Raw genomic sequence first — 15019 nt, forward strand, 5'->3', positions numbered from 1 at the left:
GATGTTCAACAATAAACTCACAGTTCTATTGCCTTGTTCCACATGATAACATATCCAGAAAGTACGAAGGATTCAATATTTACAATGTGAGTATTTCCTCGCTCTGTTCCAACGTAGAGCCATTTGCTTTGGAAAGGTAAATGGCAGAAGGTAATCCTACACGGAGGAAACATACAACCAAATTGTATAAGATATGGTGACAACAATTCCAAATTTCTCATGCACCAGTCACACCAAATGCTAAACTTTAGCTTTTTCAGTCGATGTGGGGAATAATCAAGGTCATCATAGCGAGGGGGCGGTTTTAGGGGTTCAAACACACCCCCCCCCCCCGAAATTTTTCAGGTTATAAAAAGACCCTGGTTTACTCATGAATTTTAACTGGTTAACCAAATCCACATGCTAAGTCTATGAGACACAAAACATTAAGAGTCCCTCCAGGCACTATCTCAAGCAGATATTGACAGGTTTATAGCGGGGAGGGGTGTGTGCTAGGGTTAACCCCCCCCCCCCCGAAATTTTCAAAACCCCTCCCGAAATTTTTTTCTGGCTACAGCCCTGATTATGGAAAACCTCTTTCCCTACAGAGTTAACAGTTATTCAGCATTTTAACATACAAGGAGGTGTTGTCAAAATTATTAGAGGAAATTTTACCTCTTTGGTAAGTGAATTATTCTACTTATATTAAACCTTGTATGGGCAAACTTCAGCACTCTTAGGTGTTTTGGACTTCAACTCCTATATATCCCTGCCAGCTTACCAGCTTTTAGGAATTGTGGGAGTTAAATTCCAAAACACTGGAGGACTGAAGTTTTCTCATGCCTACAGCAAACTAATAATAGGTCTTTCCAAATGGGCAAATGTGTTGGGAAATTTTTAAATAATATTCAAAGACATTTAAATAATATTGAAAGGACACTTCTGTTGCTCAAGAGTATTTGTTGGCAATTTCTGATAGCATGGGAAACATTTTATTGCCACTCTTGAGAGGGTTTAGAATTATAATGCTGTAGTGCTAAAAGTGGCATTTCGGCACACTGTACTCACTATAGCATTTTAGCACTGCCACTCAAAAAAATTAAGAAAGAAAGAAAGGATACTTTTTTGTTTCATTATGTCTAGGAACGAAAAATAAATTCCCTTAAGAGTAAGAATAAAATGTTGCAGTCAACACTGGAAATTGCGAGAAAATGGTTTAGGATTACAGAAACTTTTGACTAGAGTGACCAATTCTTCCGTATTTCCTGGAAACTCCCATATTTCAACTAATTTTGGGGAATCATCCCAGCTCCCGTACTGCTTTTCTTTTTTAAATACTAATTTTATTTAAAAAATAGAAAAACCACAATATTATAATACAAGTTATAAAACTACAATACATACCCATGATCAGTGGGAACATGTTTTTATCAGACTTCAAATAGTCGTGTGCATAGTTTTAAATTGTTATAATTTTAAAGTAGTTTTCAGTGCTGCTATGTTTAATATTATTCAAGCTATTTATATTTTCAAATGTAAATGCTTAAACTGTTTACTTAGTATATTGCTGTGGAAGAAAGAATGATATAGAAGTGTTTGAATATAGAATTGTAGAAGTATCCTTCTCTTCTAAACCTTATAGTTGCATTACATCAAAAGTACTTTTCTACAGTAATCTTACAGTTCTTCAATGAAAATGAAAATCTGCCATTCAAATCATACAATAACTTTAGCAAACCATGCCCCGATTTTAAAAATATGTCAGAAAAGTGCTGACACTTTAAAAATTACTATGAACTTCCCCCCAAAGTGGAGCAATTGGACTTGAAGATAACAACAAATGGCATAACCCAATGAGGTCTCCTGGAAGAATCCACAGTTCATTAGATTTGTCTAGAGCAGCTCATTATATATATTGTTTAGAACTGATATGGCAGGAGCAAAATATGATGGACAGACATGGATGGAAAGCAACTGTATGAGCCATAAGAATAATTAATATGATTACCGAATCATGACAGACCTTTAGGAGCTCATTTACACAAAATTTTCACCATATTTTTATAATAATCCCGCAAAAAAATAGGTCTGCAGGATTAGTTGCTGGTACAAAGTGCCCAATGACGCAGCGGATTAAACTGCTGAGCTCCTGAACTTGCTGACTGAAAGATTGGTGGTTTGAATCCAGAGAGCGGGGTGAGCTCCTGCTGTTAGCCCCAGCTTCTGTCAACCTAGCAGTTCGAAAACATGCAAATGTGAGTAGATCAATAGGTACATCTCCGGTGGGAAGGTAACAGCACTCCATGCAGTCATGTCAGCCACATGACCTTGGAGGTGTCTACGGACAATGCTGGCTCTTCGGCTTAGAAATGGAAATGAGCACCAACCCACAGAGTTGGACATGACTAGACGCAATGACAGGGGAAAACCTTTACCCCCTTTTCTTACAAAGTCACTTAAATTTGCTTTATAGACTATAAAGAATTTAAATTTATTTTTCCCCAAGCCAAACTGAATATTCTTTCAATTGAAACTGGGTTCCATAAACTGTCAGTGTCACTTTAAACTACAAACTACAACATGAGACCAATCTACTTGATTTTACCTTATTAAAACACACTGTCTATGGTTTTCACAGTCATAATAAATGTTACACATTCTCATCACTCGGGCTCCTTCTACACTGCCATATAAAATCCAGATTATCTGCTTTGAATTGGATTATATAGCAGTGTAGACCACATATAATCCAATTCAAAGTAGATTATGTGGATTATCTGCTTTGATAATCTGGATTATATGGCAGTATAGAAGGGGCCACAGTCCACCCAAGAGCTTGCAACGGAAGTACTGAAGGCCACACCTTGACAAATGGGGTGAAAGCCTGTCAAGAACTTTGTTTTCTGAACTATGTCAGCCTGTACGTGATGAGAGATATAAACATTATATTTAAGATAATTAAGCAGCAACTAAATTATGGATGTTGTCAGGCCTAATTAAAATCGCGTGTCCCATATCTTTATATAGGAAGCATACGACAAATGATATACAGTCTTTCACTCCATAGAGGGCTAAAGAGGAGGGGCCATAGATACCAAGAGCTGGCCCCACAAGCCTCTACTAAAGTTAGGGTGAACAACTTTCACTCATGAACAAATTTTGCACATTTTTAGTGTAGTAGCATCACTCCAGAAAATTTTCATGAAATTGATCATATTAAACAAAACAATTTATTATTGAACATCTGTCAGTGAATCTTTTTTTAAATAAAGGCTGCCCAACAGCCTTACTCCACCTTTCCTCCTTGTCCTCTGTCTCGCTGGATGTGTTTTAGAAGCATCAGCATTGGGAGGATTGTGAAATATGGCTGGAGAAACACATGCATTTGGTTTTGGATTGCAGCAGCAGCATTGTTTGCAATAAATATTGAAACAAAACTGTATGAAAGAATGGTTATCTGGCCTGATTTTTTTATTCATTATGCGCATTGTTAGTTAGGAATGCAAAGTTTATGGGAACATGGTAAAGGTCTCCTTCTCCTCTTTCTCTCTTCCTCCTCTTCCTCTGCCTTTCTCCTCCTCCTCTCCCACCTTCTTCTCCCCCTTCTCTTCTTCTCTCCCTTCTCTTCTTTTTCCTCCTCCACTTTTCCATTTTCTTCATCCTTCTCTTCTTCTTCCCCCGTTTCTTCCTCTTTCTCTTCTTTTCCCTACTCCTCTCCCTCTTCCTTTCTTCTTTTATCTCCTCCTCTTTTTTTTCCACTTTCCTACAGGGGTAGGAAGGACCCATAAGCTTTGCACCCTTTCCTCACTGCAGGAACAAGGCTTGGATAAAAACAGAGGGGAGATCCTACAAAGTGGGCTTTCCCCACTTTGGAGAAAGAAGGGAAGAGGAGCCATCGCCCACACATGTGTTCTCTCCTCCCTTCCCTGGTAGTAATGTGGGAAGATGGGGTTGTGAGGGTATGCAGAGTACGATCACAGAACCACAGATTGCCAAATCAGCAGAACTGCACAAATGAAGACAAGTGTGGTACAAAGGTCTCAATTTGGAATGTATCTACTATAAATGATAGCATTCTGTAGTGGAATAGCATGTTTGTGTGATAAAGTTCTGAATGAAAGTTAGCAAATGAATAGTGGGAACCAGCATGGTATAGTGTTTCCCAGGACATCAAAACTTTTTTCTTTAATTAAGGTCCTAACTGGTCTGCTTGCATACATGTGCAAAATTAAATTCTGTACTCTTGGATTCATCTGAAACCCCCTTTTTTTTAAAAAAAAAATCAAAACACAACCGAGAGTTTGCCATTTTATACAATAAGGGAGACACCACACCACTGTATATAATGGGATTTGTGCATCCATGGATTTTGGCACCCATGGGGGAAGCTGGAGCCAAAGTCTAGCAGATACCAAGGTAACAGTGGCGACTGAAGGATGTGAACTGTCATTCCTTAGTATCTTCCTAGGTATGTTAAGTGCCACCTATAAACCTTTATCTAAATCTCCAGGCAAGAAAACATTGCCCTTCTTTGTTATTCTGTTGATATGCAACTAATTCATTGCCTTGGTAACTAACTTCAGAATGAGAAGAAAATGGGTTGTGTAGGAGTGAGTCTGCTGGTAGTGCAGTAGCTCATCAATGACATGGAGATTCAGGAAAAATATGCCTGGTAATTAATGGAAATATGAACAAACTGCATGGAACAAACTGTTGAACATTAGAGAGATAAAGGAACATGAATTTTACAGTGTCATTATATTCCCTCACATATAATAAAGTCCTGCTGGCAGTTAGGAAAAGAAGAATTAAGAGAAACAGAACTGGGCATGGCTTACATTTTTGAAACGTAAATTTGACTGACTCACCAATCTTCAATCTGTGCCTATCTTAGAGACAAATATGGGCAAATAAGATAAGGCACTGGCATGAGCAGTTTGGCAGAAAGTGCCTGGCATTAACCTCCCTATAATGCAAGGAAATGGATGAAGGAACAGGTGTGTGATCTACCAGAGGTTCTTAGGCTGCACCTGCCATCAGCCTAGATAGCATAACTAATAGTGAGGGAGTATGTTCAACAACCTCTTGAAGATCATAAATGTCCCTGCTTTAAAACATAGCCTTAACTCTCTTTTCTTGTACCAAAACATTAGGAATGGTGTGGACAGGCTGTGTGCGTGTTATCTTGCAGACCCATATTGAAGATGATCTCTTTACCAACTTTATACCTCATGCCTTGCTTTGTAGGACACCTATAGCAACCCAGTTGTGCCTTATCTTGCCTCTATGTTGCATGCACTAGCTCTAAACACATGGGCAAGCGGTTTTCCCTCTTGCAGGTGCTTTGTTTCCCTCTTAAATCAAAATTCTGAGATTATTTCACGAAAAAGACTTTCAGACAAATAGCCCTCCATTTACAAGTACCCACCACTTGTATCCAGTGAAATGAACTCTTCATTTTCAAACTGACTAAATCTGGCAGCTATGACATAATAGGAAAGATGTCTGTAATCAATCCATTGTGTTATACTATTTATGTTTTGATCAACTGATTCATCAGTTCTTTGCAATACTAACAATGCCTAATTGATTTTAAACATTAACATGTAAACAATATTTAAAATGCTGTTGTTGGAAAGGCCTTGCTTTCAGAGTGTAACTAATTAAAACACACTTTTGTTTTCCTCCAAGCAGACAAAAGAGAAACTACTTTTTTCTTTGCTTCTCAATGCAAATATTAGGGACAAACCTATGTTATATATTGGTAAAACATAGACTCTGGGAGGCTGATTTAAATGAACCAGAAAGCAATACGGAAAAACACAAATAAAATTGGTCAAGCATGAGGGTGACTGGCAGGGATATGCTTAATCCCAGAAGTGAAAGAAAGAAGAAGGTTAAGCAACTTTCCTTCCCATTGTTTGTCTTTTGAAGCTGGCAGCCTTGTGTAGCTGCTTTTCAGTGAAGGTAAATGTCTGCGGCTCTGAGAAATATTGTCTAATTGGACAAGCAGGACTACTTCAAAACTCAGTTTCATACTTTCATGTAATACCAGCTACATGATGCTACAGTGTGATTTAAGCTATTATGATAGCTACTCTAAGTCCCATTCTTGGAAGAAAGGTGAGATATCAATAAAGAGATTGAAGTTGCTGACAGTGCAGACTGCCCCATAATGATTGTAGGAGTGGTAACAGATTGTTGATATTTACACTTAGAGCATTGAGAGTCCTTCCATACTTAATATTTAACACAAGTAAACACTATAGATTAAATAAATAGATTCCCAGAAGAACTATGGACAGAAGTTCGCAACATTATACAGGAGGCAGCAACAAAGTACGTCCCAAAGAGAAAGAAAACCAAGAAGGCAAGATGCTTGTCTGCTGAGACACTGGAAGTAGCCCAAAAAAGAAGGAAAGTAAAAGGAAACAGTGATGGGGAAGATATGCCCAATTAAATGCACAATTCCAGAGGTTAGCCAGAAGAAATAAGGAACTATTTTTAAACAAGCAATGCATGGAAGTGGAAGAAGACAATAGAATTGGAAAGGACAAGAGCCCTTCCAGAAAATTAGAAACATCGGAGGCAAATTTCAACCAATTGATCAAATTGGTATGATCAAAAACAAAGATGGCAAGGACCTAACAGAAACTGAGGAGATAAAGAGAAGGTGGAGAGATTATACAAAAGATCTGTATAAGAAGGATAATAATATCGAGGATAGCTTTGGCGGTGTGGCGGAATTAGAACCAGATATCCTGAGGAGTAAGTTTGAGTGGGCCTAAAGGAGCATTGCTAATAACAAGGTAACAGGAGACAACGGAATCCCAGCAGAACTATTCAAAATCTTGAAAGATGATGCTCTCAAGGTGATGCATGCCATATGCCAGCAAATATGGTAACACAAGAATGGCCATCAGATTGGAAAAAGCAATGTATATCCCCATACCAAAAAAGAGAAATGCTAAAGATAATGAAAGAAGGCAGGGAGTTTCAGAAAAACATCTATTTCTGTTTTATTGACTATTCTAAAACCTTGACTGTGAATCATAATAAATCGTGGCAAGTTCTTGGTGGTATGGGAATACCAAGTCACCTTGTCTGTCTCCTGAAGAATCTGTATAACGACCAAGTAGCAACAGTAAGAACAGATTACGGAACAACAGAGTGGTTCAAGATTGGGAAAGGACTACGGCAGGGCTGCATACTTTCACCCTAGCTATTCAACTTGTATGCAGAGCACATCATGAGACGTGCAGGGCTTGATGAATGCAAGGCTGGAGTTAAAATTGCTGGAAGAGACATTAACAACCTTAAATATACAAATGATACCACTTTGATGGCTGAAAGCGAGGAGGAGTAACCAAGGTACTCTGTGGCAATGAGAGCAGCCAGAAAGACTTTCTCAACTGCTCACATTGCATTTGCAACTAATAAACTACCGGAGTTGTTTCATGTCGTCAGGGAGCTCCTCTATCCTCATGAGGGAGAAGAGACCCCTGACCACTTGACAACTCGTTGTGACAAGTTTGCTCATCATTTTGCAGTTAAAGTTGCTCGGATACATTCCGACTTTAGTGCAGTACCAAAGGATGTAACAGAGGCACCTGTCTGTCGGGTTTTGATGGATTTGTTTCAACTTGTTCACCCTGATGACGTTGACAAGGTTCTTGGAATGGTGAGAGTGACCACTTGCGCTCTAGATCCTTGCCCATCCTGGCTTATCAAACTTGCCAGAGGGGGACTGGCTGAGTGGTTTATGAGGATTATAAATACTTCCTTGGAACAGGGATACATACCACTGTGCCTACAAAAGCAATAGTAAGACCTATTTTGAAGAAGGCATCCCAAGATTCCTCAGTATTGAATAACTACCGCCCAATTTCCAACCTCCCTTTCCTGGGGAAGGTTCTGGAGCAGGTGGTGGCTTCTCAGCTCCAGGAATTCTTGGACAAGACTGATTATCTAGATCCATCACAGTCTGGTTTTAGGCCTGGCCACAGTACAGAGATGGCTTTGGTCACCTTGGTGGATGACCTCCTCAGAGAGCTAGACAGGGGGAGTGTGTCCCTGTTGGTTCTCCTGGACATCTCAGCAGCTTTCAATACGATCAACTGTCGTATGCTTCTGGGGTGGCTTTCAGGAATGGATATTGGGGCAGTCCTGGGGTATCCTGGTCAGTCATGGGGCTGATCGGGGTATCGGGTAGCAACCTGTGCTCGATGGGGTTGCACTCTCCCTGAAGGCGCAGGTCTGTAGTTTGGGAGTCCTTTTGGACTCAGCACTGATGCTGAGTTCAAAATCTCAGGTGTCGGCGGTGGCTGGGAGGGCCTTCGCACAGTTAAAACTTGTGTGCCAGCTGCGACCGTACCTCGAGAAGTATGATCTGGCCATGGTGGTCCACATCTTGGTTACATCCAGATTGAATTACTGCAATGCTCTCTATATGCTCTCTATATGGGGCAGCCCTTGAAGATGGCCCGGAAACTTCAGCTGGTCCAAAGGTTGGCAGCCAGGCTCCTAACTGGAGCTAGCTATAGGGAGCACACAGCAGCCCTACTAAGCAACTCCACTGGTTGCTGATAAGCTGCTGGTACCAATTCAAAGTGCAGGTTATGACCTATAAACCTCTATACGGCTCAGACCCTGCCTATCTCTGTGATCGCATCTCCCCTTACAAACTGACGCGGGCTCTAAGATCTGCCGGGGAGGCCCTCCTCTCACTTCCACCACCATCACAAGTGCGGCTGGTGGGGACGAGGGCAAAGGCCTTCTTGGTGGTGACCCCCTGGCTGTGGAACACCCTCCTCAGAGAGATCAGGCAAGCCCCTACATTTTCCTCTTTCTGTTGTCAACTAGGACCCTGCCTTGCACTTTATCCACTTCCTGGCCCTATGATACTCTCATGCACTAGTCTCTGCCTACCCCTTATAATTTAACCACGACCGCTTTGAAGTTCTGGTTATTGGCACTTTGAATCCATTGATGGTGTATATTGAACTGGATTTTAATTTTTGTGATTGTTTTTAGTAGAATTGTTGGTTTTTGTTTTATGATGATGTTTACTATGTTTATTATGTTTAACCTTGTTGTATGGTATCTTTCACACAACTGAATGTTTTTTGTTTATGTTGGAAACCATCCTGAGTCCTCTTGACTCATACATTTTATTTATGTATTATTATTAAGATGAAAACAGAAAGTGCAAAAACTCGGTTGCAGTTAAACATAAAAAACCAAGATTGTAGCAACCAGACTGGTTGATAACTGACAAATAGAGAAAGAAAATGTGGAGGCAGTGACAGACTTTGTATTTCTAGGTGCAAAGATTACTGCAGACGCAGACTGCAGCCAGGAAATCAGAAAACGTTTACTTCATGGGAGGAGAACAATGACCAACCTCGATAAAATAGTGTAGAGACACCACACTAGTAACGAAGGTCGGCATAGTCAAAGCAATTCCCCGTAGTAACCTATTAATATAAGAGCTGGACCATAAGGAAGGCTGAGCAAAGGAAATGTAACTGCAGCCAACTTTTAAAGCTTTGGATAGCATTGGGAAGGGTTAACAGCCTTGTAACGTTTGTTTTGCTGTCTCTGTCCTTGTTCAGAAGATTTCACCTCATTCTCTGTGCCTGTGACAACTGGCTTTTGAAAATGTTGAGTTGTCATGGAAACAAGGATTGGTGATCAAGTGGAGACACTTTTTCCCATGATAACTTTTTGAGGAGTGAATTTCCCTTCCTAGGAGTAGATTTCATCTCACTTCCTGTTGTTTCACCTTCGTTCTTCACTATGAGTTGTATGAAAGTCGAATGTTTGTAATTCAGGGATTGCCTATAATAGAATGTGTATCTGTTCATAGAGGGATTTCTGTATTTATCAGTGAATTTTAACCTGTATGTTAACTATGTGTATCTTGCATTTTAATAGTGTTTTATCTCTTTGTTTTAATGATTTTGTATGCCTTGAGCCATAAGAAGAGACAGGTAATAAACAAAAACTCCTTCTCCCCCCCCCCCCCCGCCTCTCCTCCTCCTCCTCCTCCTCCTCCTCCTCCTCCTTTGTTCTTTCTACCTAGACAGAAGCTGCATTCTTAATTTAAGATTCAATAGGATTCTTGCACCTTGGTACAAATGAGAAACAAATACAGATACAGAGATTCTCACAAAGCTCTGAATGTACATGACAGTGCAAACAGTTTAATAAGTGAACATTCCTGGAAAGAAATGGCACCAGTGAAAGGGCCTAGCAATGGCCACTGCTTCATTTCTGTACATGAGCTGTTTCAGATTATTTGCATAACAAGTAGGTTTCAACTTCCAACAGGAAAGGCAATAGTAAAATATGTATGATTATATTTGGAATTATGTCATCTCTTACCGTTCTCGATTAAATTTCAGAGAGTGAAGAATTGCTGGACGTTTCTGTCGTAGATTCCACAAATGGAGCATATCATCAGAGCTTGCACTGACCAACGCACCCTACCAGAATGACAGAGTAGAAGAATAAGTGTTATCACATTAGAGATTTTGATGGAAAATGGCTATTTAAATATTGATATGAACCTTAGAGTTCTACTGTGCTATATACGCTTTCTCATACCACTATTGGTTCCACACTTGTGAAGGGCCTCATTTCAGCTATTTCTAGAATGAGGTCAGAATTTTGGTGGGCAGTACATCCAACAGACTAGAGACACATCTACTTAGGTTGGTTTGGAACTGGATCAGCACTGGATTGTGGGTCAGTGTTGATCTGTCCCTAGACATCTAATGAGGAATTAAGAGAATCTGTTGGATTATTAATGCGGTGGATCTTATCCTTAGTCTGTTGTGTCAATAAACCCTTTCTTACAGAAATGCCGCAGGTCTCTATGGAAAGAAACAGAATCCTTGGTCGCAGTTGGCTTCCTGCAACTTCTTGCTGCTCTGACTGCACAACAACCAAACAATGTTTCTTCTGACTGTATTCAGCAACATAAAGTAATGTATTTTATATGTTTTATTAATGTTTATGCTATCATGAATGTGTTTTTAAAAATGTGAATTTTAAAATCAGAAACTCTCCATTTGGGGTAACTATCAATTTTGTTTTTCCTTGCTTTCTTGTTTTAGGTTTCGGCAGAAATGTTATTGTTATTTGCCTAGAGGCCTAAGTGACCCCCGGAGACAGGTAATTGATTACTTCCACTGACAACTATAATCCCCCCCCCCCCCCCCCGCTTTCTCCTATCTTTTAGATCAGCATGACAAAAATAGGTTTCACGCCAGTAAGATGATTACATTAACCATGGAACGGTCTCAAACCAGTATTAGAATCTGCAGTATTTTCCTCCATTTCCAGTCAGGATGCACACTAGTGTTCCAGAGGCATAAGAGACAGACCTTCAATGGCAGCCATATGAATGAGAAACCTCCAAGAGCCCCATGATATAAACAAGGAGAGAGGTGCAATGACTGCCATTTAAAGTAAATTAAGTGGTACATACTGCTATCTGGAGAAGATGGAGGAGGACTTTAAGACCAACAATTTCCAAATCTAAAAATGTCTAACTCCATCAGTGAAAGAAGTAAAATAACGATCTATGTAGATGGCTTCATAGCAAGAAATTAGAGAAGACATTTTAAAATATAAAATGAATTAAATGAAACAATGAATTTATATGATTGAGTTAAGATGTAAAATATATACAGATATTATTTTAAACTCAATGATATCCAGGGTTTCCAGATATCAGGTCTGGAACGTCTTCTCTAATTCTCAAGGTAGAGAAGAGCCCCAAAGCAAAAGTACTGCCTTTAAAAGTGTATGTGTGTGTTCTCATGTGCAAAACTTGGTGGGGTTTTTTTTTTGTTTGATTACATGCCCTGTACATCACTCTTTAAATATCACCAGAACCAGTTGTCCCAAGTTGTCAGATTTGGCAAGGGAATCTCTAGGCTTGGGATAGCCCTAGTCAACCTTGGTAGTGTCTGAAGCCTGATAGATACGGTATGTTAGAATATTTGTACCTTAAAAATAATGAAGTTCTGTGATAGCTCAGTGCCAAAAAAGATGGATGTCTCTTCCAGCAATTTTAACTCCAGCCTTGCCTCATAGATGTTTGTAAATAGATCTTTACCTCATTTATTAAAAACTGAAGCTGCAGAACTGCAGCACCACTTTCATGTTCACAGTAACAGTCAACACCCGGTCTACCCAATCTGTTAAGACTGAAAGTCAAGGATCAGTTTATTCAGGTTGACAACTGGAATAAAATCAAAACAAAATTGACCACAGCAAAGCATGTTTTCACTTTTTAGAAAACACCACACAAAAGTAATGCATAGAAACATGTAAAGAAAAGCCAGCTATTTCTGAGATTAAGTATGTTCTCAGGCAGAGAACTAAAGTTGTGGGCTGGCAAACAAATATATAACAGTTACAAAAATTGCAAACAACGTGTTATCAGATTTTTTCCTGAAATAGAATCATAGAATCATAGAATCATAGAATAGTAGAGTTGGAAGAGACCTCATGGGCCATCTAGTCCAACCCCCTGCCAAGAAGCAGGAAATCGCATTCAAAGCACCCCCGACAGATGGTCATCCAGCCTCTGTTTAAAAGCCTCCAAAGAAGGAGCCTCCACCACAGTCTGGGGGAGAGAGTTCCACTGCCGAACAGCTCTCACAGTGAGGAAGTTCTTCCTGATGTTCAGGTGGAATCTCCTTTCCTGTAGTTTGAAGCCATTGTTCCGTGTCCTAGTCTGCAGGGCAGCAGAAAACAAGCTTGCTCCCTCCTCCCTATGGCTTCCCCTCACATATTTGTACATGGCTATCATGTCTTCTCTCAGCCTTCTCTTCTGCAGGCTAAACATGCCCAGTTCTTTAAGCCTCTCCTCATAGGGCTTGTTCTCCAGACCTTTGATCATTTTAGTTGCCCTCCTCTGGACGCTCTCCAGCTTGTCAACATCTCCCTTCAACTGTGGTGCCCAAAATTGGACACAGTATTCCAGGTGTGGTCTGACCAAGGCAGAGTAGAGGATCTTCCCTGGATCTAGATGCTATTCCCCTATTGATGCAGGCCAAAATCCCATTGGCTTTCTTAGCAGCCGCATCACATTGCTGGCTCATGTTTAACTTGTTGTCCACAAGGACTCCAAGATCTTTTTCACATGTACTGCTGTCTAGGTGTCCCCCATTCTGTATCCCCAAATATTGTACTTGAAGTTCCTAACCACCTCCCAATTACTTCCGATATAGAAATAATATAGAAATATGGTTTGAACTGCTATAGTTTGTTTTTATTTGACACCTGAAGATCTGTTGACATTCCTTAAACTTCTTTAAAATATCTTCTAATGATGATGCAGATACAGAACATTAGTTTATGTCTTATTTATATGGTTGATGTTAGGATGTGGTTTAATGATCTTGTAAGCCGCCTTGGGTCCATTGGAGAAAGGAAGGGTAGAAATGTCTGAAATAAATAAAACAAATAAACTAGAGGGCACAGTATCATTGCATACTGTCTTTATTTTCATGCTTTTAAAAAAGAGTTATCCAGTTATGCCACAATATCATCCATCTTCTATTATAATGTAATGTAGAGATAGTTTGATAAACATTCAATGCACTCCAAGCAAAAGTAACAAGAAAATGAAACAACCACTATATCAACAAAACACGTAAGGAGCCAATCTGTATATTGTAATACTAACATAATACACCCTGTAGACATTACTATAATCCATGGTTCATATACACAGGTACAACCTAGATAAACAGGAATCTTTTTATTATTTTGAACAAACACAATGACAACTACAATTCATTAGGTAACATTCAGGAGGATTATAATATAATTTACCAAGGTTATAAAATGTAGAGAATAAAGACAACAGGAGAGCCGGGAGTAGTACAACCATTTCACATTAATAAATCACACACTGCCATGTATTATTTTCAATATCTTTGGCAAATGAAGAAGCTAGTGAAGTTTTGAAAGCTTGCATGTGTATTTTGATTGAACAAAGGTATTCTTACTGTGAGTTTAGGATTTTGTTGTAATGTGTTGTTATAGATACCCTGTTGATTAAGATGGTTTGGTATAGATACCTATGAAATAAAAGGGTCATTTAATGAAGCTGTAATTTTGATTATATTTTAGGGCCTACCTGTGCACAGGAAAGGAAAAATAAGCAGTCTAATATGCCATTAAACAGTTCTGCAATTCACTTGAGCAGAGATGGGTACAGGCAAGAGAGAGGCCCCTAGGATGAAGATTCAAGATTCAGACTACACAGAGAAGCCATTGAAATCCACAAGCATGTGGACATTTTCAACAGAAAGGAAGAAACCATGAAAATGAACAAAATCTGGCTACCAGTATTACAAAACTACAAAATCAAAACAGTAGATGGGAACCAAAACTCTGAGGGCTTGACTGACAAAGGATGCCCCCAGGCAAGAGACAAAAACATCTCCAGTGCTGATTAGGGTGATTAACTGAAACATTAATGCTGGCTCCCAGTGACAAAGGACCCTTGCCACACCCCAGACTCTACACAGATATATATATTCTTTCCTTTCCTTACTTAGTTTATCCATACCTCACAACCTCTGAGGATGCCTGCCATAGATGTGGGCGAAACGTCAGGAGAGAATGCTTCTGGAACATGGCCACACAGCCCGAAAGACATACAACAACCCTCTGATCCCGGCCATGAAAGCCTTCGACAACACATTGAACATCTCTAGGAGAACAGTTGGATAGTTTCATGTTCAATTTTCCTTGTGTGTGTGTCAGAGTGATTCAGAGACATAAAATGTGGCCTGTTGAAGCCTGAAAATGAGTGACAATGTTTTCTAGGCTTTGTGGAGTTGCACAGTCCCCCTCAGTTCAAGATCCCAAGTAATCATAAAGTCTAGTAGAGACCACATATGTATTAATACTATTTTAATCCTACCTTCATAGGTTCATACATTTATTATGTATGTTACTTTATTTATTTTTATTTATTTAAGATATTTGTTTCCCGACTTTCTCCATAACG

The 15019-nt window shown here is 39.6% G+C and overlaps 1 protein-coding gene across 3 annotated transcripts in view; it reads right to left on the reverse strand.

Annotated features, from left to right (window-relative positions):
* The window catches only part of stxbp5l (syntaxin binding protein 5L), a 91937-nt gene that overhangs the window by 57575 nt on the left and 19343 nt on the right, over positions 1 to 15019 (reverse strand). For 2 of the 3 annotated variants that reach the window (XM_062971301.1, XM_062971300.1), the window contains exons 3-5: positions 12107 to 12188; positions 10366 to 10466; positions 22 to 156 (exon numbers count right to left, since the gene is read on the reverse strand). In XM_062971301.1, coding sequence (XP_062827371.1) covers positions 22 to 156; positions 10366 to 10466; positions 12107 to 12188 — 318 coding nt within the window. The remainder of the gene's footprint in view (positions 1 to 21; positions 157 to 10365; positions 10467 to 12106; positions 12189 to 15019) is intronic. The other variant, XM_062971302.1, reaches the window with a different exon arrangement.

Source organism: Anolis carolinensis, chromosome 2 (assembly GCF_035594765.1).
Source record: "Anolis carolinensis isolate JA03-04 chromosome 2, rAnoCar3.1.pri, whole genome shotgun sequence".
Taxonomy (NCBI): Eukaryota; Metazoa; Chordata; class Lepidosauria; order Squamata; family Dactyloidae; genus Anolis; species Anolis carolinensis.